Source organism: Callorhinus ursinus, unplaced genomic scaffold (genome assembly GCF_003265705.2).
Source record: "Callorhinus ursinus isolate GAN/ISIS: 27379988/994484 unplaced genomic scaffold, GSC_fseal_2.0 scaffold11, whole genome shotgun sequence".
NCBI lineage: Eukaryota > Metazoa > Chordata > Mammalia > Carnivora > Otariidae > Callorhinus > Callorhinus ursinus.
In genome coordinates this window covers 59,002,623-59,027,193 of record NW_027397073.1, presented here as the reverse complement: position 1 = coordinate 59,027,193, position 24,571 = coordinate 59,002,623, and the positions used below count along the sequence as shown (strand labels likewise).

The 24,571-nt window shown below is 44.3% G+C and overlaps 2 protein-coding genes across 8 annotated transcripts in view; both read right to left on the bottom strand.

Moving 5' to 3' along the window:
* TXNDC2 (thioredoxin domain containing 2) overlaps nt 1-22,509 on the bottom strand; it is a 29,636-nt gene extending 7,127 nt beyond the window's left edge. Inside the window, exons 1-3 of one of the 7 annotated variants that reach the window (XM_073898535.1) lie at nt 22,403-22,489; nt 12,242-12,436; nt 7,413-7,517 (exon numbers count right to left, since the gene is read on the bottom strand). Coding sequence is in view for 2 of the 7 variants with exons in the window: in XM_025886790.2 (XP_025742575.1) it covers nt 63-165 (103 nt within the window). In the remaining 5 variants the exon portion in view is untranslated. Of the gene's footprint in view, nt 1-62; nt 3,350-7,412; nt 7,518-12,241; nt 12,437-22,402 lie in introns of those variants that run through there. The other 6 variants (XM_073898536.1, XM_073898537.1, XM_025886791.2 and 3 more) reach the window with 6 other exon arrangements.
* Nucleotides 19,240-24,571, bottom strand: part of RAB31 (RAB31, member RAS oncogene family) — a 133,458-nt gene continuing 128,126 nt past the window's right edge. The window contains exon 7 of the mRNA XM_025886796.2: nt 19,240-22,737. Within this exon, the coding sequence (XP_025742581.1) occupies nt 22,640-22,737 (98 nt within the window). The 3' untranslated portion in view covers nt 19,240-22,639. The remainder of the gene's footprint in view (nt 22,738-24,571) is intronic.

Sequence of the window (24,571 nt, the reverse complement as noted above, 5' to 3'; positions counted from 1 at the left end):
ATCCTGCTGCCTTCTCCCTAAGCATGTAGGTCCCTAAGCTGGCCCTCCTCCCTCCCACTTACCATTGACATCACCTTGACTGGTTTCTTCTTGTTTCTCTGGACTCATTTTCGGTTCTTCTGGGACTCCCTCTCTATCACTTTCCACTTCCAGTTCCTTGTCCATATCCACTCATACTTCATGCATGCCTCACAGTGAAGACGAGGTTGTACCCTCCAACTTCTTCCAAACTCGCCAACTTACATCATACAACAAGTAACAACTTACATGTGGGTAGTACTTACAGCTGGTTTTCCCTCTTAGTACTCACAACAGTAGTATTTGAGAGTTTTATGACAGCCTTGGTTATGGCAGCCAAGCTGTGCATCAGCCTGAGCCCAGTGCCTGCTGTGCCTTCACAGGCATTATTTCCTATAACACAGCAAATCACTGAGGTAAGTGCCATTATGATCCCCACTTTACAAATAAGAAAGTTGAGCCTTGGGCAGGTTATGTAGCTTGCCCAAGGTCACAAAGCTAGTAAGTGGGCAGGTTCCAAGCCTGCCCTCCAAATACTACCCTGAACTGTTCTGTTTGCCAAAGGATGGTAACTCAAAACCAACTTTCCTACAACCTCCCTCTGGGACTCTTCTGCCCCAGCTTCCCCTTTCTGACTCACCCACTATAACCATCTGAGTGTCTCCTCCTAGCCATGTTACCTTCCTCTACAAAGTCCTGCCTGACTGTCAGGTGTCTTGTTTGAGCTATTTGGAAGGGAGTAGATTATGACATGGAGAAATTCCCTAACTGAGAAGAAGTGAAAACATCACCCTTCCATTCAAATAGATGGGAACCCAAGAGAAACAGTTACATATGCCCTGGCCTCCCCTCTCCAAGAATGAAACCTCAGCATGGATCCAGGTTAGATGTGTTCAGAGGAAAGCTGACAGCAGAGGAGTATTTGCCTGGGCTCTATTTGGGAGGCCAGGAAGAGCCCACATCCTCGTGGACTCCATATCAACATGGCAGCGTGGGCCCCGGGCAGAGGGCATGACTGGGTTCTTGGGCCTGGGGCAGGCTCCTGTCCCCATAGCCTCCTGTGCGCATGCCAGGGATCTGGATATCCTACAGTGGGGCTGGGAGTGTCCTGGGAAGACCAGCAGACCCACGGGGGCCTCAAGGAAGAAGAAAGAAGCTACTGTGAAGGGGGATTTGTGACCAGAGGCAAGGACTGGAGTCATAGGCTCAACCAGTGGGTAAGAACATGGTGGCCCACCCCCAAGATGGGACCAGTGGTCCTCGGTAGTCCTCAGTCTAAGGACGAGGCCAGACTAGCCACTTCATATGGGAAACCAGAGGCAGAGGGATGCACCACAACCAGGCCACATGACCCTGTGCACCCAGATACTATGGAGAAACGGGAGGAATCGGAAAGACTGAGCTGCTACCAGAATGAAAAAGTGTTCATCAGGCTGAAATTTCACAAACAGGCAGATTGAATCCTGCCCCTCACCATTCCTCCTCAAATCCCCTAGAGATAAGTAAGGCTCATGGAGAAAGTAGATCCGCTGTAGAAAAAGTTTAAAGCCAGATTCTATTTGCACATCTTCATAAAAGTGAGGAGATCTCTGACCTTGTTGCATTTATACTTAGGGGATCTGAGCTGTATTTTAGATTTGGCAGAATGGTTCCAATTATTTCTACTCTTCATTCTGCAATTCAGATGGAGTCCAAGCAACTTGAAACATCGATGCCTCTGAATAATTTTCATTCAACTTGTCAAAGAAAATGTATTTTCAGGAGAAAATTTCCTTTAGCACAAGCTGGTCCCCAAATTGCTCATGAACCCTTATGTCAGTTGTGGTTCTGTCATGGAAACAATAAATCAGCTATTTTAGGCACAGGAAGATTTATCTAATTGTAAAATAGCTGGAAAGCCTGCCTTTGGGCTATGTGTCCTGGAATAATTTCTAGAAAAATGAGCAGCACTGCAGAACTGGCCTGTCAAGGGGTAGCAGCCTCCATGATATCAGGAATGCAGGGAATCAGAAAGTTGTTGACCCCAAGAACTTTTGCTCTAGCTGCAATCCAAGGGGGAGACAGCCTCTGCCCAACCCCCTCTTAGCTCCGAGCTAGAGCTGAACGCCCCCAGCAGAGAGGGGCAAAACTGCAAGATGATGGCTTTCTTCCCATGCAGGTCCGTCTACTGGCAGAATCTATTTTGCACCCAGAACCCCAAGGGAGTCCAAAAAATGTGGTTTTCGGATTTCCAGCCTCCGCAGTACAGGGAAGCGCACTAGAAGTTGGAATAAATACTGTGTGGAAATTCATTTCTACCCCATGCTTACAAAGACAACGTGGCAGTCTAGCTTTTATACATTATGCTGGCATAAATTTTTTGGTTTTATAATTGCAAAAATAATATATGTTTATAATAGAAACATTAGGAAACACAAGTTAAAAGAAAAGAAGAATTGCTCAAAGTGCCGATCTTCCGGGATCACCACTATCAATACTGTGATGTATATTCTTTGTCTTTCTCATATTTGCACATAGATGTTTTCAAATGAGATAATTTTCCAAAAGGTACTATTGTAGTCCTTTTCATTTAAGAATATATTTTTGAATCTTCTCCCTGTCAAAACCTATAGCAGGTGTCAGCAAACTTTTCCTGAAAAGTGACAACTTTAGACCTTGCAGACTGCTTGGTCTCAGTCACAGCCACTCAACTCTGCCTTCTTAGCATGCAAGCAGCTGTTGCAGATTGAATGGCGTCTTCCCAAAATTCATATGCTGTAGTCTTAGCCCCCAGTACCTCCAAATGTGACCTTTTCTGGAAATAGGGTCATTGCAGATGTAATTAGTTAGGATGAGGTCATACTGGAGTAGGGTGGGCTCCTAGTCCAATATGACTGGCATTCTTAGGGAAAGGGGGCACTTGGACACAGACACACATGGAGGTGAGACATGGCGAAGACCCAGAAGAAGGCCATCTAGAAAGCAAGGGGAGCGGCCTGGAACAGATCTTTTCCTCACAGTGTTCAGAAAAAAACATACCCTTTGGACACCTCGATTTTGGATTATTAACCTCCAGAACAGTGAGACAATACATTTCTGTGGTTTAAGCCACCCAGTCAGTGGTATGACGGCCCTAGCAAACTAATATGCAGCCATACAAATGGGCATGGCTGTGTCCTAATAAAACTTTATTTACAAAACCAGGCAACCGGCCAATGAACACAAATGGCTGATCCCTGACCTACATAATCATTTTCAATGACTGATTAATGTTCCTTTGAATGGACAAACTATAATTTATTTAAACAATTTCCTATCGATGGACATAAAGGTTTTTATTATTTGCTGTTATAAATAAGCAATATAAAAATAAACATTTATGGATAAATGCCTTTGTATATTCTTAATTATTTTCTTAGAATAAAATTCTAGAAATGGAATCCCTAGATCAATTGGTAGACATTTTAAAGACTTCTCTTCCAATCTGTAATACCAGCAAGGTATGAAAGTACAATTGGATGGACAAAGAAAGTTATGTGATTAGTATCTTAATTTGCATTTCCTTATTAAGTTGAATTTGGGTACATTTTTTCATCAATTTATCCTTCTTCTTTTGCAAACTGTGGTATCACTCGCTTGATAGTTCTTAAAGGGGAAGCAGCTCCATATACATTCATTCCCTTAACATTTTGCCAGTTATTATCATAGTCTTTCTCAGTTTGTCTTTTAATTTTGTTCATGATATTTTTTGGAGCAACATACAAATGCTTCCATTTTTGTGTAGTTAAATCCATCAATTTTGTCTTCTATGATTTTCACTTCTCATGGTATATTTGTTTATAAACTTCCTAGTTTCTGGTTCTAAGACTGCCTCCACCATAGTCCCAAATGATAATAAAATAAAACCCATAAAAATAATAGTGCTAAAACTTTTCAGATTTAATTCAATGAGAATCCCAATAATTTAAAGTGAAGTCAGTCTATAAGTCATTCTTTTGGCTAACTTATTGAAAAGTTAGCCATCTCAGACAGAAAAAGAATCACGGATAGACACTTAGAGCTTTAATTTTTTTTTCCTTCCTTCCTTCCTTCCTTTCTTTTTTTTTAGAGAGTGTAGTGAAGTGCGAAGGGAAAAGGAGAGAGTCTTAAGCAGGCTCCACACCCAGCAGAGCCTGATGCAGGGCTCAATCTCACAACCCTAAGACCATGACCTGAGCTGAAATCAAGAGTTAGATACTTAACCAATTGAGCCACCCAAGTGCCCCAGAGCCTTAATTTTTTTATATATTGCATGTATCAAAGTAACCACCGATTTACTATGGAATAATAAAAACATTTTCCCTATAAAGATTCAGACTCTTTTGGTTATTTATCATAATGGATAGGTGACAGGAAGTGAGGAAATTTAGTATGAATCAACACTACAAAACTGTAAGATATAAAATAGGACATTTTGTGTTATTTTGTAAGAACTCTGCTAGAAATCATATTTCCAATGTGAGATTTGGAAGTAAAAGAATCTCTATTAATCACAAGTTCTCTAACTAATCAGTAAAAACTGAAGCAGGAGAGGGTTCTCTGTATTTTTTTTTCAAAGATTTTATTTATTTGAGAGAGAGAGACAGACAGAGATAGTGACAGAGACAGTGAGAGAGAGCCTGTGCGGGGAGGGGAGGGAGAAGCAGGCTCCCCACTGAGCAGGGAGCCCGATGCAGGGCTCCATCCCAGGATCCTGGGATCATGACCTGAGCCGAAGGCAGATGCTTAACCAACTGAACCACCCAGGTGTCCCAGTTCTCTGCATCTTTACCTCTTATATACCTTCTAATTTTTATTCTAGGAGGGAAGACAGTGTTGTAGCATGAAAATGCAGTTTTATGTAACTTTTTAATTTTAGAATAGATTTATATCTACAAGAAACATGAGAAGGTCATGCAGAGAGTTCTCATATACCCCACATCAAGTTTTCCTTATTAACATCTCACATTACCTTTGTCACAACTAAAAACAAATACTGATATGTTATTATTAACTAAAGGCCATACTTGATTCAGATTTCATTGACTTTCTCAATGACTTTCGCCTGTGTCCTTTTCTCTTCCAGGATCCCACATTGCATTTAGTTGTCATGTCTCCTTGGGCTCCTCTGGGCTGTGATGGTTTCTCAGACTTTCTTTTTTTTATGACCTTGGACGGTTTGGGGGAGTACTGGTCAGGTATTTTGGACAATGTCCCTCAATTGGGGGTTTGTCTGGCGTTTTTCTCAGACCAGGGTTATGTGTTTTGGGGAGGAAGACCACAGAGGTAAAGTACCATTTTTTTTTTAAAGATTTTTATTTATTTATTTAACAGAAAGAGAGAGAGAGAGAGAGAGTGTAAGTAGGCAAAGCGGCAGACAGAGGGAGAAGGAGAAGCAGGCTCTCCGCCGAGCAGGTAGCCCGATGTGGGGCTCGATCCCGGGACCCTGGGATCATGACCTGAGCCAAAGGCATACGCTTAACCGACTGAGCCACCTAGGCGCCCCGGTAAAGTACCATTTTAATCACTTTATTATTAATTAAGCATATCAAGGGATAATATTTCAAAGTGTTATCAGCCTGACTTTTCACAGATGATGTTGACCTTGATTGCCTGGCTAAGGTAGTGATTGTCAGGTTCCTCTGCTATAAAATTACTCTCTCTCCACTTTCCTTAGTGTACTCTTTGGAAGGAAGTCACTGTGTAAAGACCATATCAAGGGGTAGGGATTATGCCCCATCTCCTTGAGGAAGGAGTATCTACATATATTATTGGGAATTTTTCTGTTTGAGAGATTTGTCTCTCCCATCCTCCATATATCTATTTATTCAATCATTTATTTACATTAGTGTGGACTCGTGGACTTTTATTTTATTTTATTTTATTTTAATTTTTTTGAGACGGGGCAGGGGGTGGGGAGAATTTTAAGCAGGCTCCACACCCAGTGCAGAGCCTGCCACAGGGCCTGACCTCACGACCCTGAGATCTTGACCTGAGCCAAAATCAAGAGTCAGATGCTTAACCCACTGAGCCACCCAGGTGCCCCTGGAAATATTGGAAATATTTATACCTTGGATTATAATCCAGTACTATGAAATTTATTTGTTGCTCAAATTGTTCCACCTTTGGCCATTGAGAACTCTTTCAGATGGTTCCTGTGTCCTTTTGATGTATATACACCTGTGGTTTTGTCTGTTGAGCACTTCCTCACTTTTGGGCACTACAAGATGCTCCAGGTTCAGTCTATAGACTCAGTGCCATATCCCTAGAATCACCCATTTCCATAATGAGCCCTGCTTCCTTTTATTGGAAAATGGTATTTAGAAAAACAAGATCTGAGCCAGGTGTGCTCATTGATACTGGGTGCCATTGCCTTTAGACTCAGTGAGCATAACGAGGAACTATATACAGAAGTAGCTAACCTGTGCATACACACACATATATAGTTATTTCTATGTCAGTGTCCGTATTAAGCTAAATATGAGTTGACTTTAATTCAAGGTCAATGAACACATGGTTCATTGTAGCATTTCCCCCAAGCTTGTCTATAACCTTCTATTCCAAAAGCGATTTGGTTCCCACTGGCTGCCCTTCATTTACTAGTTTGTTCAATTCCAGTATATGTGTAGAATGGTTTCAGAATAATTAACCTGTCCCTCCATGGTTAACGACTTCGTCACCTAGAGCCCAATGCTTATGTACAGTTCTTTTTGTCTTTAGGCTTATCATTTCTAGTCATTTCCGAAGTTACTTAGGTCAGCCTCTCTCTTCCCCCCGCCGCCACTTCAGTGAAATTATACCACACATTTGTAATAGGTATATTCATTTGTCACATTCTGCATTCCATTCTGGGATCCCCTGCCCTCTGGGTCATTTTTTTTTTCAAGTTTGCATACATTAAGGTTCACTCTGTGCCACGGAGTCCTATAGGTTTGACAAATGGGTAGTATTATTATTCATCCCTACAGTACCATACAGAATAGTTTCACGGCTCTAAAAAATGTCCTGTGCTTCACCTAGTCAACTCCCACCCTCCTGCAAATTCCTGGCTGCCACTGATTTGTCTCTATAGTCTTACCTTTTCCAGAATGTCAAATAAATGGGATCCTATTATATATAGCCTTCTCGGATTGACTCCTTTCACTTAGCAATACACGTTTAAGATTCCCCATGCTGATTTTTGTGTCAACGGTTCCTTTTGACCACTGAATAGATAAGAATGCATTTTAACTTAACTATGAGAAGCAGATCTAAGACAAGAATTTGAGTGCAGGTAGTTTATTTGGGAGGTGATCTCTGGAGACATTGGTGGGGTGGTGTGGAGGGAATCAAGCCAGCTTCACCTCGAGCATTAAGGGTGGCTCCCCCTGGGGGCTGGGGGCGAGTCCAGAGCATACCTCAAGTGATCCTTCCTTCCTTCCTTTTGAACGCTCTTTCCAGGGATGTTAAGTCAGGCACTTCTGCTTGCCCTGTACACGAGCTCTACCCGTCCTCGCAGCCACCTGAGAGAAATGCAGGGGTTTGTAGTAAGTGGTCATTTGGGAAGAGAGGTGAGTGCTGACAGGCTGTGCATGGAGCACGGTGTCGGCAGTGTCTCTTACAAGAGAGGATAGGTTTGAGCAGAAGAAAGTTTTGTTTGTAGAGTCTGAAACCTAACCAAGCGTCCCTGGGCACCCTGCCAGGATGGAGCTAAGAGCGCTGGTCTACTCCAACTTCACAACTGTTTTTGCAAGAAAGAACCGGCATTCTGGAGAAGCGAGGCAGGAAGGGAGACCCCTCCTGGGCATCCTGTACAGCTGGAAGAGGACCCTGCACAAAGCAGCTTAACTGAGGAATTGACAGAAGGGAGTAGGGACATGGAGTTTCGCTCTTCCGGCGGGTTACACACTGACTTTTCTGAGCATCTAGAGCTCCAGAGAGTGGGCGCTCAGAAAGAAATTGGCTGGATGGCATTGCCACTGTGCCTTTGTCGGAAGCAGTCTTGGCAGACTCCCAAGGGCCTCAGGGGAAGGGCTCGGATGGCCAGAGGGGGCCAGAGCAGGACAGGGGAGGGGAAAAGCGGATAGGCGTGCGAAGGGGGGAGCACACTGAAGAGATCTGGAAGCCCCCTATAGAAGAAGGAGCTCCATGGCCAGAGAAATGCTATTTGAACTCTTCTGGGGATCCAAGTGCATGCATAGATGGGTGTGTGTGTATGTGTATGTGTATGTGTATGTGTATGTGTATGTGTATGTGTATGTGTATGTGTACGTGTACGTGTATGTGTATGTGTATGTGTGTGCACCCACCATAGTAAAAACACCAATTAATACCACTTCATAATATTTCCATAATATACTGGCAGATATTATTCAGTTCAACAACCTTTGTTGAGTATTTACACAGGATACAAATGAGGTTACACACCAGGGATAAAGAGGTGAACAGACCCTGTGGCTACCTCCTTAGGGCTTTATTGTAATGACAGAAACACATGCCATAAAATGGGGTTTCTATTCCGAAACGTAAGCGATACCATTTATTAGATATACAGCATATGCATATACATATATTTATATGTGTAAATATACAAAATAAAGAGAAAACTTGGCTCAAAGGCTATCCACAACACTCACTATACTAATTGCTTTGAGCAGGTGAAGGCAGAAGGGAAATGGGTCTGGAAAGAAGATTAAAAGGGACTTCAGCTTTGTCTGTTAAATTCAATTTCATTTTACTTAATTAAATATGTGTGTGCATGTATATCACCAATGCTTAGAAATGAAATGTTAATATTTGTTAATTCTGGATGGTGGGCACACATACATGGGTTTGCTGCATTAATCTTTGAGATGTTCTGTATTCGTAAGACTTTACATAAATAAAAAGGAGGGACAGCGACTGGACGAGGGCCTCCGGTGGGTGGTGAGGATGGTGCCCCTCATGCAGGGGTCTCATGCTGCACTCACATGTCAGCTCCTGGAGAACAGGCACCTCTGCAGAGATTTAACTGGGGGATTCAACTACAGTTTTATGTGGTTCTAATCACGTACATGTTAGCTGATAGAGAATATTGCTTCAAAAGAGAAGCAGTCATCACAGAGTCACTCTTCATTAAGAATTATTTTTTTTAAGATTTTATTTATTTATTTGACAGAGAAAGAGAACACAAGCAGGGGGAGTGGCAGGATGAGGCAGAGGGAGAAGCGGGATGTGGGGCTCGATCCCGGGACCCCGGGATCATGACCTGAGCCGAAGGCAGACGCTTAACGACTGAGCCACCCAGGCGCCCCAAGAATTATTTTGTAATCAGATCAACAGAGCATGGTTGTGTGCTCACCACTAAAATATAAGAATGCTTATCTTCATAGAAGCCTTCATTTCGGCACTGATTGCTCTGAGTGTAAAGTTATCTACATTTCATGTTTCCATCCTATTTTTTTGTCATTGATGTGACTGCTATTTAAGTATGTTTTGCTAAAGAGATCAGAAAACAATCAGGTGGGCAAGTCATTACAGAGTAGATTTAGTTTCCGTTGGGTTTTACTAGGTTCACCCACCAGATCCTACTTTCCTTTAGAACATCACCCAAATCTGAAAGATGTTGCTGTGGGCTCATGTAAAATAAATAGAGCCATAAATCCCATTTGAACATCTGTTAGAAAATTATTTTTTATCTAGTTTGTCAGTGTCATAGTAACAAACACTAGCAAAACTCCTAAAACATCCTAAGTGCTTTGGGGGCACCTGGCTGACTCAGTCGGTGGAGTATGTGACTCTTGATCTCAGGGTTGTGGGTTCAAGTCCCACAATGGGTGTAGAGATTACATAAAAAAATAAAATCTTTTTTTTAAAAAACATTCTAAGTGCTTTGAATGGCAAGGTAGATTGATAAATCGCTTACGATTCCTTCTATTTTTCTAGATTATTCAAAATGTCAAGAATGGACATTTTTAATGGGAAAGAACTTTATTTTTTTTTTAATTCCAAGTGAATGCTCTTCTTTTCTACCTCCAAATGACTGTCACGTGGAGGATTTGTCATGAACAATCAGTATTTTATCTAAGGTAGGGATCTCATGCCCTTGTACCTGGCTCTCTGGGTACCCCATTCATTCCTCATCAGCTCTAGGCACAGTGATATCTATGTTTTGCTCAAGAAAGAGTGGACTATTGACTTTACTCAGTCCCTTTGTCCTAATATTTAACCTCCAACATTTTTGTCATTGGAAAGACTTCTGGTATAACATCTAAAGCTCTCCTGTGTGAATATTTACTAGAAAAGTCTGTTTGGAGATGCTTTGGTAAGATTCAGGTGAGTTGTCAGTTCGATGGTTTTAATATCAATAGGTTGCTACAGAAATTTTAAAAATGCATATGACCCAAGCTCCTCAACTCCTAGTGCAAGGACTTTGCTCTTTGCCCTTGGTTCCTTTACTCTCCCAATACCCACCTGCTAAAGACAAGCGGGTTAGCAGACTCCAGAGTGTAGCTGGATAAATAGTACCCACAGTGCAGCAGAGCAAAGCAACAGTTCCCATTGAACATCTCTTGGCACGTGAATTGTGGTTTTGATGCTCAGGGTAACAGTGACCTTCCTGGGAAGGACCCAAGCTCATCCTCACCATAAGTGAGTGTGGCATTCCATAGCCACTTAGTGACTGGATGGATAAAGGCATGAATGGATTACAGCATGCATAATAAGAAGCCATTGAAGAAGGTTTACATGAAAAAAGTTAACTTAAAAAAACTTTTTGCTAAAATTATCTTTATTAGGATCTGGCAGACCACCACCCCTACCTTGACCTCTGAATAAAGAAACAGGAGAGTGGTAAAAGAAACTATTCCTGTAAGACTTTTCCAAACCATCCATACCAGGTACAAAATCAAAACCCGGAAAATAAATGTTTAAACCAAAAAAGAATTAAAATGTCACACCCCCACACTTCATCCTGGCCACCCAGCCTTTCCTGTCAACACCACCCATTGAGTGAAATGATGTCACATGGCACAAATCCATAAATCCTGCTTAATCCATGTGTAAGCTTCTTAAAGATAAGAGAGATTTCCTTGGCCTCTCCAGTCTTTGGCCTGGTGTGCAATGTACCAAACACTCAAGGAAAACTTGCCTGTGAGTTTCTCTTCTTTCTTTTTTTTTTTTTTTTAATTTTTAAAAGTCTTATTTAAATTCAATTAATTAACATATAGTGTATCATTGGTTTCAGAGGTAGAGTTCAGTGATTCATCAGTTGCATATAACACCCAGTGCTAATTACACCACGTGCCCTCCTTAATGACCATCACCCAGTTACCCCATCCCCCCACCCGCCTCCCCTCCAGCAACCCTCAGTTTGTTCCCTAGAGTTGAGTCTCTTAATAATAAATAAAATAAGTCTCTTATTTTTCCCTCCTTTCCCCTATGATCCTCTGTTTTGTTTCTTAAATTCCACATATGAGTGAGATCATATGATACATGTCTTTCTCTGATTGACTTCTTTAGCTCAGCATAATAACCTCTAGCTCCATCCACATCGTTGCAGATGGCAAGATTTCATTTTTCTGATGGCTGAGTACTATTCCATTGAGTTTCTCTTCTTTCTTGACCCTCTGAGGTAATACCTAATTAACTGAGTATAGAGCATTAAAATGACAATTTAATTCTAGACTCATCGTGTTGAGCGAAAAATGTACTACCTAGAGTAAACACTGACTTTAACTTATAAGCTAACCTGCTACCTCAAACTCTACAGAGATTAGAAGAAGGGCTGTTACTCCCCCTGGGGGAGACCGAGAAAGCTCCTAGAAGCCAGGAGAGGGGAGCAGATGGGGCTGGCCTTCCAGGGTGGAGAGCCACGGTGCAACCACTTGGGGAGGTGGGAGGGGGTGGGAGGGGGCGGGCCCCAGCCCGTGCTGGGGAGAGACAGAGGCCAGGTCCAAATGAGAGGGATATTTCAGCACATGTCACAGACTCGGAATTTCATTGCATTTGCAGTAGGGCGTCACAGAAAGTTTTGAGGAGATGCCATAATCCGATCTGTACTTTAGGCAATTCAGCATCTCAACGACAGACTTGCGGGCCAAAGACAGACCTCAGAGATCTGCTAAGGAGCCATTGCAATAGTTAAGAGAGAATATATCAAAAGCCTACACTTGGAGAGGGGAAAGAGGGTTAAAAAGGTTCAAGAAATTCCAGGAATAGAATTTCCATCATTTGACAAACACCTAGGGGAAGCTTCACGGACTCTCACATTTGAAGTCTGAGCCACCGAAGGACTGCAGGGCGGGCAGCGACAGGTGATCAGGTGGAGGAGGCTCTGCGAGGACCCAACAGGGTGTCGGCACCTGGAGCGGGGCGCCCATGTGTGCACCCTCCTGGTGGCTGGCAAACAAGTTCCCATCTCCTGAAAGAAGCCAGGCCAGACCACAGTTTGGAAGTCAAACACCTAGAAACAACAGTCGAAATCATCAAATTGGATGAGATCATAAAAAGGGGGGATCAACTGAGCGGAATTGGGAGCCCATTTGCAGGGGCCACCTGCACTTAAGCAGCTAGGAGTCGAAGAAGATTGAGCAAAGGGAAATGAACAGGTGCGTGAAAGAAGTTAAGGGAAGCGTAGAGCCCAGGCCAGAGAAGGAGGAACTGCAGAGGGGGAGGTCCACACCCTCAAGTTCCTACAGGGATGCAGGGAGAATGAGGAGAGAGAGGCAAATAGGTAGGTGGTCCCTCCATATATATATCCCTTTGGAAGTGCAGGATGAGGGATAGCGGCCCAATTCTAAATTCAGGTGACGAGTGAATGAATTGAAGATCAAGATTCTCTTTTAAGGATTTCATTAGTGTGGAGGAGAGAGAGAGGAGCTTGAGGGGGGAGGAAATGGCGGGCAGCCGATCACCTCTAGAGAAGGTTTATGGGTATATGTAAGTTGATAACAGGTGGGAAGCAGCGCAGGAGGACTTTAAGATGGAAGAAAGAAAAAGCATGGGACATGCTTTAGAAGAGAGTTGGGATCCTTTTCCAAAGGACGAGGAAAGGAAAGGGAATTAGGTACCCATCAAGAGAAAATGCGAGGTGAAGGAGAGCAGACGAGGCTGGCCGCTCTCGGGTCACCCAGGCCCGCTTGGGGACATGGGTTTGGCACTGGGTTCTCAGGAGTTTTCAGGGCCTCGGGCCCTGCCGCATCAAAATTGCGGGACCATGATGCCAGCGCAATTTCAAAAAGCCAGTTAAGGACTTCGGTCAGGGCTGAGCAAATGGTGTCAACATCGAGGTCAGGGATATGGAAAAGATCAATCAAGCTGCCAGAGCGGGGGGGGGGGAGGGGGGTGTCAAGGAGAGTCACACCTGCACTTTGGGACCAGATAATAGTTCCTTGGAACCAGCAAATCTCGCTAATGGAGTGAATCGGCCCTTCTGGCCTGAACTGCTTAACCCTGAGCTGCCCAGCCCCCGCTTCCTCCGGAGAGCTGGGCCTCAGCGGGGATGGAGGTTACCCTGCCAGTAACCACGAGATTGAGAGTCAGTGAAGCGCCCCGTGCTCCTTCCGCACAGATGAGAATAACAGTGCATCCTCGCCCCCAGATTCGTTTTACGGCTGAAATGAGATACAACTTAAAAGTATTTAGCTCGCGGCAAGTATTCAGTGAAGGTAGATCTCCTTTCCTTCGTGCCTTTGTATTTACAGAGCTTATAATGAGAGCAAAGAAAGGAGAAAACAGAAGGGGGTGAAAAGCTACAAAATCCCAGTTATAAAAGAAGTAAGTCCAGAGCGCATCATGTACAACATGGTGACTATAGTTTATAAAACTGGATCATAAATTTGAAAGTTGCTAAGAGGGGGCGCCTGGGGGGCTCCGTTGGTTAAGTGTCTGCCTTTGGCTCCGGTCCGGATCTCAGGGTCCTGGGATGGAGCTCCCTGCCCAGCGAGGAGTCTGCTTCTCCCCCCTCTCTGCCCTTCCTCCCCGACTTGTGCTCTCTTTCTCTCTCTCAAATAAATAAATAAAATCTTAGGGGGAAGAAAAAGGTCGCTAAGAGAATAGATTTTCGAAGGTCTCATTACAAGGAAAAAAACCTGTAACTAGGGGTAGTGGTGGATGTTAAGTGAACTTATTGTGGTGATCATTTCAGAATAGATATAAATAATGAATCGTTATGCTGTATACCAGGAACTGATGTAATATGTCTATTATACCTCAAAAAAGCTCTTTCGGGTTTTTTCTTTTAAATAAAAAAAGAAAAAGAAGAGGAAAGAATAAGAGCAGCTAATGTTTGCCTTCTGTCTCTCTTACTAATCTCTGGTCTTGGGCAATTTACTTAACCTCCTGTGCCTTGGTTTCTTCATCTGTAGAATGGATGTAATACTAGTGATGGAGTAATAGGGTAACAACAAAGAGGGTGGTGAAAATAAAAAGAGGCAATGTGCTGTAAAATGCCTGGGACAGTGCCCGGCACATAGCAAGTGGCTGTATTCATGTTAGCTGTTCCTGGTTCTGCACTTTTGTTGGTGCCAGGATGATAAGAAGTGCTTTCCGCAGGGTGAGAGCGGCGCGGCCCCGCTCAGGAGCCTTGGTTTGGGTTGCCGTCCACATAAACAGCAGCTGCCTGGAGCTCCCACGTGGGAAGGGCTCTCGGCACCCGCTCGCCCTCCATCCTCAGGACACACCTGCGAGGGAAGTGCTATGACGAGCTCCTGGTACCTTAGATGACACCTGGGAGCAGGTGTCTGCAGAATTCCGAATTTTGTTTGGATTTTATAAAAGTAACGCAGTGCCTCTGTTACGGACACCCGGCAGAGTCAGGGGTGGGATCCTAGAAGCAAACACTAGAGTATTTCTGCAGCTAACGGTGCAGATATTCACCCCTGGTTGGAGACATAATGACTGTAAACATCATCGGATCAGCTCAGATCTAGTTTTACTCCAAATGAGTCCATGCAAAACACAGGAAAAACCTCTCCAGTCATGGAGCTCTTCGGATTCCAGAACTGGGGAGGAATTATTTTCTGCATTTTGCATACAAGGAAACTGGGGCTTAGAGACATTAATCTGCCAAACATCCGACTGCCAGCAAATTACAGAGCTGCGGTGTCAGACTCAGGTGGACTGACACTGGATTTCTTTTTTTTTTTTATTTTTAAGATTTTATTTATTTATTTGAGAGAGAATGTGTGCATGCACTCACGAGCACAAACTGGGGGAAGGGCAGAGGGAGAGGGAGAAGGAGACTCCTCCCTGAGCAGGGAGCCTGACATGGGGGCTCCATCCCAGGACCCTGGGATCATGCCCTGAGCCGAAGGCAGACGCTTAACCGACTGAGCCACCCAGGCGCCCCTAGATTTCTTGATCTTAATCTCTATACCACATTCCTCCAGGGAAAGGAAGAAAAATAAGAAAGTGGCAACTAGGTCACTTCACAAATCCAGGGCAAATGTCGAAGCCAATGGCTAACCGTGGCCACGAGGTGGTCTGACTAAGCACCTTATACAACAGTGTCACTTAATATTGACATCAAACCTGTGATGTGGCCACTACCCCCATTTGACAGGTGAAAACTGAGGCTCACAGAAACCAAGGAACTTATTCAGGATCTTACAATGAGTAAGGGGTGGGCTGATTCCTAGCCCTGTGGTCACCGGGCCCCTCCCAGTCAAGCTGCCCTTTCTACCCTTAAAGGAACGTCTCCTTCTCATTCCTGCCATTCTTGGTTCTTTCGTCCTTTCCCTTATATTTGTTTCTTCCTTTGTAAGCTTGGAAATTGCATACGTCTGATGGAGCATGGAGGGCTCGTTCAGCACTGGCTCACAGTAGCCCTCGACAAATACTTCTTGGATGGATGGATGGATGGATGGATGGATGGATGGATGACTTTACCAAGACAGCTGTGATGAGATACTTATCCAGGAACTCCCGAGTTTCCTGCCCCACCTCTCCAACGCCACCTTCCACCTTGCTAGATAGGTCAGAAGCTGGACCAGAATGACCACGTGTCCTAGCGTGCCTGAGACTCTCCAACTTCATCCTGTTGTCCCAGATTGATATTAACAGCATCCCCTTCACTCTCAAAAGTGCCCCAGTCAGGGCAATAAAGTCTTCATGTAAGCAGAGGATTTTGGAACTCAAAAAGGCAAGCCCTGACAAACATAGTATGAAGCATAGCCTGCCTCTCCTCACTCCTACACCCACTGGGCTACGGGTAGGGAGCAATGGACAGGTGGAGAGAGCTCACATGCGGACACAATCTGAGTAAGGTGGGCCCAGCACCAGCTTCCCACCAGCCTCCCAGAAAGAGGAATGAGAACTGCACCCCACCCCAGGCTATCATCAGGGAACCCCAGCAACAGAACCCCAGCAATAGAGGGAACCCTCTGCTGACAGAGCCCCCCACTCCAGCCCAGGCTGTTGCTCTACCAGTCTCTGAGGACCCCAGAAGAGCTCATGCTTCCATACAAAATCTTCCCAGAAGCTTTATATGGGGTGCAGAAGCAGAGTTGAGGGGGCTAGGTGCACAAGACAAGGGAGACAGAGAGAGACCACTGTGTGGGCCAGACAGTGAGACCCAGGAACACTACAGCGGCCCTCCAGAAGCTCCAGTGCTTTCTGGCCACCCCTTCAGCCACCCCTGGGAGAAAATGAGGGTTCGATCCTGAGAGTACACTGAAGCCCACAGTGATGGAAGCTACTGAGTCGATGAGGTCAAACTAGCTGGGCGACCACATCCAGCTTTCCACATTACACAGAAAGGGGGCTCAAGGTAGAAATGAAGATATGGCAGAAAAAGAAAAGAGTACATTTTCATACCTCTGACTCTGGTGGCCGTATACTGATTTTGAATACTGTCATTTTTAATGATTACGGTATTCTATTTTGTGGTTCTATTATAATTTATTTATTTAATTTTTAATTTAATTTATTTTTTAATTTTTATTTAATTTCCAATCACAGATTATTTGGATTATCCCATGCTTTCATTATTATAAATGATACCAGGACAAACACCTTAGTATGTGCGTCTCACTAATTAATAAATCTGCGTTAGCCAGCTCTCACGACATGAGGTCACTTGAGCAGTGTACGGAATGGCCCCCCTGGCAAGGAAATGGGGCATCCTGCCAAGAGGCCTGTGAGGGAGGCAGTCAAGGCTTCAGACGTTGCAGCCCCGGCCGACATCCCCAATTCACCTGTTAAGGACCTCGCACCGGAACCACCTAGCTAAGCTGTTACCAAATCCTGCCCACAGAGACCGTAAGATATAGGTGTTTATGGTTTTCAGACACTAAGTTTTAGATGAATACGTATTCAGTAATAGGTAATGTGTATGTATGTTATACGTATAACACATACATATATACGCATATATACACACACACGTACATACACACAAACACAAAAGCACATACACTTAATTCCTACAAATAGAAAAACAGGATTCGTGGGTCATAAGATATAGTCTTTTCAAATGTCTCAGATACACATTATCAAACCACTTTCCAGAAAGACTGTGGATTTGCACTCTGACAGGCATGTACAAGAGCACCCATCTTCAGGATGCCTGCCAATGCTTGGTATTATCGGTCTGGTGTCTCCATAAACACTGGAATGAAGGAGAAGAGGGAGCTTCATGGACGTACAAGAAGCCAGCAGAACCACATGGGGCTGTAGTCTCAAAACTTCAGAGAAGACGCTCCTGGAGACAGATGCTCATGAAATTAGGATGAGATCTCCCTCCTCTTCTAACCTCAAGCCTCACTCTTGGGACAACACTTGCTGAGCAGGAAATGTTTAATGACTACTTAGAACAGCCACAGACAGTCCTCGGTGGTCAAGCCAAGGACTTTCTGCCCTTGTTCTCCAGAGTCCGTAAGTCAACCAGTTGTTTTGTAAAAACGTGTAAGGTGCCTTAGTGCACAACTCCTCAGACCCTGGCTCCTGTGAAAGAAACCCCCAGGCTGGGACGAAGCAGGGCTGATGGACGCAGGAGAGGCAGGGCCGTCTGTATAGAATGCTATTGACAAAGAAGGCTGGGCTGCACATTTGCTGGCTAAATCCAACAATCCATTGGGCTGTTCTAAAACATTTCCCCACATTGCCATAAATGGGTAACCACTTCCTAGGAAATGCAAAAGAGAGGCTTATTTTCTCACAAAACTGGAACACCGGGTCTCTTGGTGAGGGTGGTTTTTATTTTGTTTCTTGTTTGATTACATATAGCAAGCCGCTTCCCAGAGCAAGGGAGGGACTTGAATGCTGAGTACATGAGGCACTGCCTTCCTCCCTCTTCGCACTCCATGTCCACTAACACATCAAACAGTGCTTTGCACACAAAGTACAAGATGCACAGGCATGAAGAGGAAGTCTGTGTGTGTCGGCGGGCAGGCGGGGGCAGCTGGGATGATGAAAGGATGGGCCTAAGTCAGCCCCGTAAAATTTACTGAGAGAATTAAGTTGGCAATTACACTTACGATTCTTTCTAGCACATTTACGAAGTCAGCTTCATCCTTCATTGCTTCTTGTTTCCATGGCCTCTCTTTCAAATAACTAAATATAGCAAAATGCATTGACTAATAAAGCACATACCTTGAAATTACCAAATGCTATCATTTTGTCATTTTGGCTTCAGATTTTTCTATCATAAAATTAATAGAAATTACTGCCAGTTAAATGTCCTTTGTTCCCCTCCCTGATCCTGTCTACTTGCTGCCTCCCCAGAGGTGAGGACTATCATGAAGTTGATGTTTTGCTTTCTAATTCCTCCTTTATTTCTACACACACATGTTCACAAACAACATACATGATTGTTTTTGTGTGAATTTGTATGCATTTGTACTTCTTTAACTTGCCTTATTCACTCGTTCAGGCCACAGCTCTGTTGCTCAGGCTGTGCACTGCATTAACTCCTGAGGTTCCGTTCACACAGGCCACTAGGAGAGTGGCTCCCTTGGGGGTGTGCAGTATGTAGCCCTGCACACCACATTCTGTTTTGAGATATGTGGTTGGTTCACGAGAGATCTTGCGTTCATTTTAATTGGCCTATAGTTTTCATCATGTGGTTGTGCCACATTTTATTACTGATTTCCTTAGGGGAAGACATTTTGCTATTGCAAACAGTGCCAGTGAACACCCCTTACACATGTCTTTGTAGGTACCGGTACCCAAATATCTCTGGGGAATCACCATGCTTTATTCTGAGGTAATTGTGATTTTTTTAAAAAAATGATCCTACTGAACATTATAAGAAAAAGACAAACTTGGTAAAACTTACAATATTTATTAGTATGAATCAGTGTGTGTTAAACCCCAAATAACATATACAATTGGGTGATGTTGAGGGCAGTGCCTTACTATAGAATACAAGGTGGAAAGGTCCTAATTGTCTGCAGCAGCATCTTCTATATGTGAGAACTGGGTCCAGCCCAGCCAGAAGCCCTTTACAGAAACACAAGAAAAAGGAACGGTTTACACGACAGAGCACTGACACTGGATCACTGGGTCTGCTTTCAACAGTGATGGCTGAAAAAGTAGACCCGATGCTGAATGGATCTGAATACAGCTCAGAGCCCTTTAGTTTAGAAGCCAGCTTGTAATTCGACTGGCTGTGAACATTGCAGCAAGTGGACTCCTGTAAGAGGAGCTCGGCCTCAGCCAGCGGACGCCGTAGTCCTTGACCATCCAGAAAATACCTCCATCATCCAAACCTCCCTCGGCAAATGAATTCAGTTCTCCTGGGGGCACAGCCCTTCCGTTGGCTAAAAGTTAGTTTTAGGTCTTCAACCTTCTCTAGCCTGCAAGGTAACGTCATCTTGAGCACCCTGATGTACCATTTCAAGTATAAAATGGCAAGTCAATTATGTACCGACCTAAAATGTGTGCACGACTCCAGCGCCGCCTTAGGGAGTCCCACAGGGAAATGACCCCTATGAGAACCCAGGCCTACATGGTACAACACACAGGCACGAGCCAGACTCAGCCAGTGAAATGGATTACGTGTCGGTGTCACAAACACAAAATCATATTTACACATATACATGCCCATGGAAGGAAAGAAAATGGAGGGGAAAAAAGCAAAGTTTGGAAAATTATGTGAAGGATTTACATCACATGAAACTACTTGACAGTTTGGAGCAATAGTCATTTCCAGGCTTTTACACGATATTACATGGTTAGAGTTCAACAATCAGAACAGCCAGAAAGTCATTGCAAGGCAAAATAAGGGAAGAAAGAAAGCTTCATTGAGGACGAGGCTAGAGCGTCTATCTGCAGAGGAGACTCCATGTTTATACGAATGCATGTGTGCCCAAGTGCTGTGTACTCTTTCCCCAGTTGCTCCGAGTAGTGATTACATACATACTGTCATCTGACTGACTGGAAGAATTAAGGCAGTACAGAAAGGTAAAAGAGTAGTTCACACCCTCAATGTGCTTCTGAAATAAGACCATGGGCTCATTCGTGGGTTGCTCGCTCCACGTGATTAACATCAGCTCTTTCATGCAAGATGCAACCACTAAAGACCCCGCCCAGGGCTTGGAACCCCACGGGGACGTGGACCGCCTTAGCTGGGCAACCTGAGCAGCTGTCTAGAGATAGACCAAGGTTCTCAGGGACAGCTGGAGGAGGAAAGCTTCCACAACGAGCCTTCATGCCCCCTGGAAAGAGGTCATTCAATTTGCAGCCCCAATTTTTTAACTTTTAGAAGAGGCATGATCATCACTTGGCCCGCAAGCAGAATCATGCTGGCTACTAGTAAAGTTGACAACATGGAGAAAACCCTAAAAAGCCTGGCAAGGGCTCTGCCAAGACTTCCAAATGCCACTTGCTAGCAGTTTTTGAGTGCCAGTCTCGGAGAGCTAAGAGGCAGTCTCGAACCAAAAATAAGTGCTTCTGGCCTGCACATCCTAAGACTGTCAAACTATTCTTGCAAGCTGAGTGAAGCAGTGGCGATAGCCAATTGACAGCATATTGTTGAGTTTTTCTAGAAAAAAGCAAACCCTAAATCTGTGATTTCCACCTGTTTTCTTGATTGCAGTCCCCATAAAGGAGTGTAAACTTGGCCGTGACTCTCTCAAGGACCCTTGCTTTTCGTTGACGGTGATCTCACTGTCTCTACCTGTCCGGAGCAGGGTGGGCAGAGCCATGACAGGCCTCCGAGGAACCAGCTCACACTGAGTTACTGGGGTCTTGAGGTCTTTTGTTGGCTGACCATCTCTCTCCTGGCTTTCATGTTATAGGTTTTCTATTAATGTTTGCTGGGCCTTGAATGTTGCTAGCCGAAAAGGTACTGGCTGGCCCTATTACCCCGCTGCCTGATTAACCATTCCTGGGTCCAGCCAGTCTTGAGTTTCCTAGTCCCCACCGAAGGCCCGGATCCAAACGCCCTTTAAGAATTTCCTCCCAATATAAGCCTTAATAGGAAACCAACTGCTTCTTGATCCCAGGTATTTATGGAAGTTAGAATGGTAGTAAGATTTGGATTTCTAGTGGAAATAGCTTTTCTTCCCTTCTGTGCCTTCTTTCCCTTTCCTTCCATTGGATTCAGACATCTTTCATCAATTGAGCAGACAGGGAATCTAGAAAGGAAGGTTTTATGAAAGCCTGCTCTCAACTAACTAACGGGCATTCCAGGGTTGGACCTCTGGTGAGTCCTAACTCCCAGCTGCCCAAGCTTGGCATCTTCTAAAACACTTTCTCCAGTTTTGTAATTGGGGGGGGGTCTCAAATCTTAAGGTGCTTCCTCTGGCTGGCTTTCCTGTAACCTACTGATTGATAGTATTAGAAATTTGCCCTATGATTTAGACTCAGACATCCTCCGGTTAGTTTTCCCCCTGGATATGACACCATGACATACTATCTTAGTAAAACCCTACTCCGTGAATTAATCTTCTGTAAGAGAGTGGGAATTTATTACTGTGGAGATGATGCATCCCAGGCAGTCTCTGGAAAATATTTATACCCTACATCTGTCACCGTTTATGCAGTAACTACTCAAATGACTCTTTCAAACTAGGCCTCCTAACCCCCAAACTGCATGAACTATCTTAGTCAGATTTGGTTTGTTTATATATGACTAAAACTTACAAAAACAGGCATCAAGTATAAGTCAGAGATGTAGACAACAGTTTCTAATGCATCTTTCTCCACTTTCATAATGGCTCAAGTCTCTAGCTTGAGTGATGATCCAATTACACTCCACTGAAAGGTAAATGGAATGAAATGAAATTAAACTTTCAGTGAAGTCTGGCCAGGTAACATAGGCCATAGCACCGTGGAACTTGCTGAAATTGGGCTGAGGAACCCAGGAAGTCAGAAGGGAAGGCCACCTCAGAATCTCACACACAGATAAGCCAGTGAGACGGCTGTACAAATTGAAGAATATTTTAGGGTTTTTAACAACAACAAAAAACTCAACTGTACTTATTACCTAACATCTGTTTCCTCTCATGTGCATTTCATACACCAAAGGCCATTTTGTGATAGTATGGCGGATTTTTCTGGAGTTTTCTAAAAGCCTTTTCCAGGGACATTTCCTGCCCCATCGCTTCAGGTCTTCCAGGATGCCAAGCCAGCATCTCTCTTCTCCCTATGCGGGGTTGCCAGGCTGCCAAGAATGGGAGGTTGGCTCTGGCTTCTTCAAGTACAGCGGACCATGGCCCACGGGTCAGCAGCACCGCCGGCTGGCTTGCGTGGCTTGCTTCCCAAGTTTGATTGCTCCATTGTTTCCATTTTCATGAGGGTCCAAGGGTGGGATCTGGCGACCTGGAACAAAGAGGAGGCCAGTATTGAGTTCCTTTTTTCCAGTCGACACCATATACAGACTGTGACCCTACCTCAACACCTCCACTTAACATTCGGGTTATACAGGAAGTAGAGGGGTCCAGGAATGGCTCTTCCTCCCTCCTTCCTTCATTGCTCTGATGCCTGAAGTCAAACTCCTATTTGGAAAGTTAGGGAAAAGTAAAAGCAGCTTCCTGATACCATGGATTTCCCTGGATTTGGAACCCCACGCTCCTGAGTAAGGGGGCAAGTCCCCATCCACCTTCTGTGCATCAGCATCAGCTCGCTGCTTCCTCCCCAGCCCTCCCCCAGGTCTGCCCCACCGCGGTGAGCTGCCTCATGGCAGCAGGGCTTCCATGGTAAGCATGAGGACTCAGCTTTCTCCTTCTTCAAATAGAATTATAATCTTCCTAGTAATACCATTTGTTAACACTTAGGTCCCCATCCCTCATCCTGCCGTGCACGAGTCATCTTATTTTTTTTTTAAGATTTTATGTATTTATTTGACAGAGAGAGATAGTGAGAGAGAGAACACAAGCAGGGGGAGTGGGAGAGGGAGAAGCAGGCTCCCCACTGAGCAGGGTGCTCAACTTGGGGCTCGATCCCTGGACCCTGGGATCATGACCTGAGCCAAAGGCAGATGCCCAGTGACTGAGCCACCCGAGTCATCTTATTTTTACTTAATGTAATTTAAAAAATTGTCCTAGAGTCTCTGTAAATAAAGGCAAAGTAAAAATTAAGAAGGCAATGGTGGAGGATAGGGAGGTGGTAGCTAAAGGGTATGCAGGTTTTTTTTGAGATTAATAGAGATATTCTGAAACGATTGATGAACAGCTCTGTAAATATACTAAAAACCATTGACTTGTACACTTCAACTGATGAAATGGACAGTATGTGAGTTTTATCTCAATAAAGCTTTCTTTGGAAAAGGCAGTGGGATCTGGAAATAACAAATATGTGTTTAGAACTTCACCATTTTCAAAGACGTTCCGGGCACTTAAGGCTGTGAGGTCAGTGTGATGGCTGCTATTCCCATCATTTTACTAAGTCTCAGAGAGCTCAGGTCACAGGCTGCAGGTCACGTCCACAATAAAGTGGCGCAGGTGGTTCTTTGATTATCTTGTTTTCTGATGGGTCCCAAAGCCTGTGTATTTCCCACTGCACCAGGTTCACTCTCTCTGCTACATTTCTATCCCCCATAAAAAGCATGCAACACTAGCTCTAAAATAAAGGTTGTTAAGTATATATACACAATGGAATATTATGCAGCCATCAAAAGGAATGAGATCTTGCCATTTGCAATGACGTGGATGGAACTGGAGGGTGTTATGCTGAGTGAAATAAGTCAATCAGAGAAAGACATGTATCATATGACCTCACTGATATGAGGAATTCTCAATCTCAGGAAAGAAACTGAGGGTTGCTGGAGTGGTGGGGGGTGGGAGGGATGGGGTGGCTGGGTGATAGACAGTGGGGAGGGTATGTGCTATGGTGAGCGCTGTGAATTGTGCAAGACCGTTGAATCACAGATCTGTACCTCTGAAACAAATAATGCAATACATGTTAAGAAAAAAAGAAGAAGATAGCAGGAGGGGAAGAATGAAGGGGAGTAAGTCGGAGGGGGAGACGAACCATGAGAGACGATGGACTCTGAAAAACAAACTGAGGGTTCTAGAGGGGAGGGGGGTGGGGGGATGGGTTAGCCTGGTGATGAGTATTAAAGAGGGCACGTTCTGTGTGGAGCACTGGGTGTTATGCACAAACAACGAATCATGGAACACTACATCAAAAACTAATGATGTAATGTATGGTGATT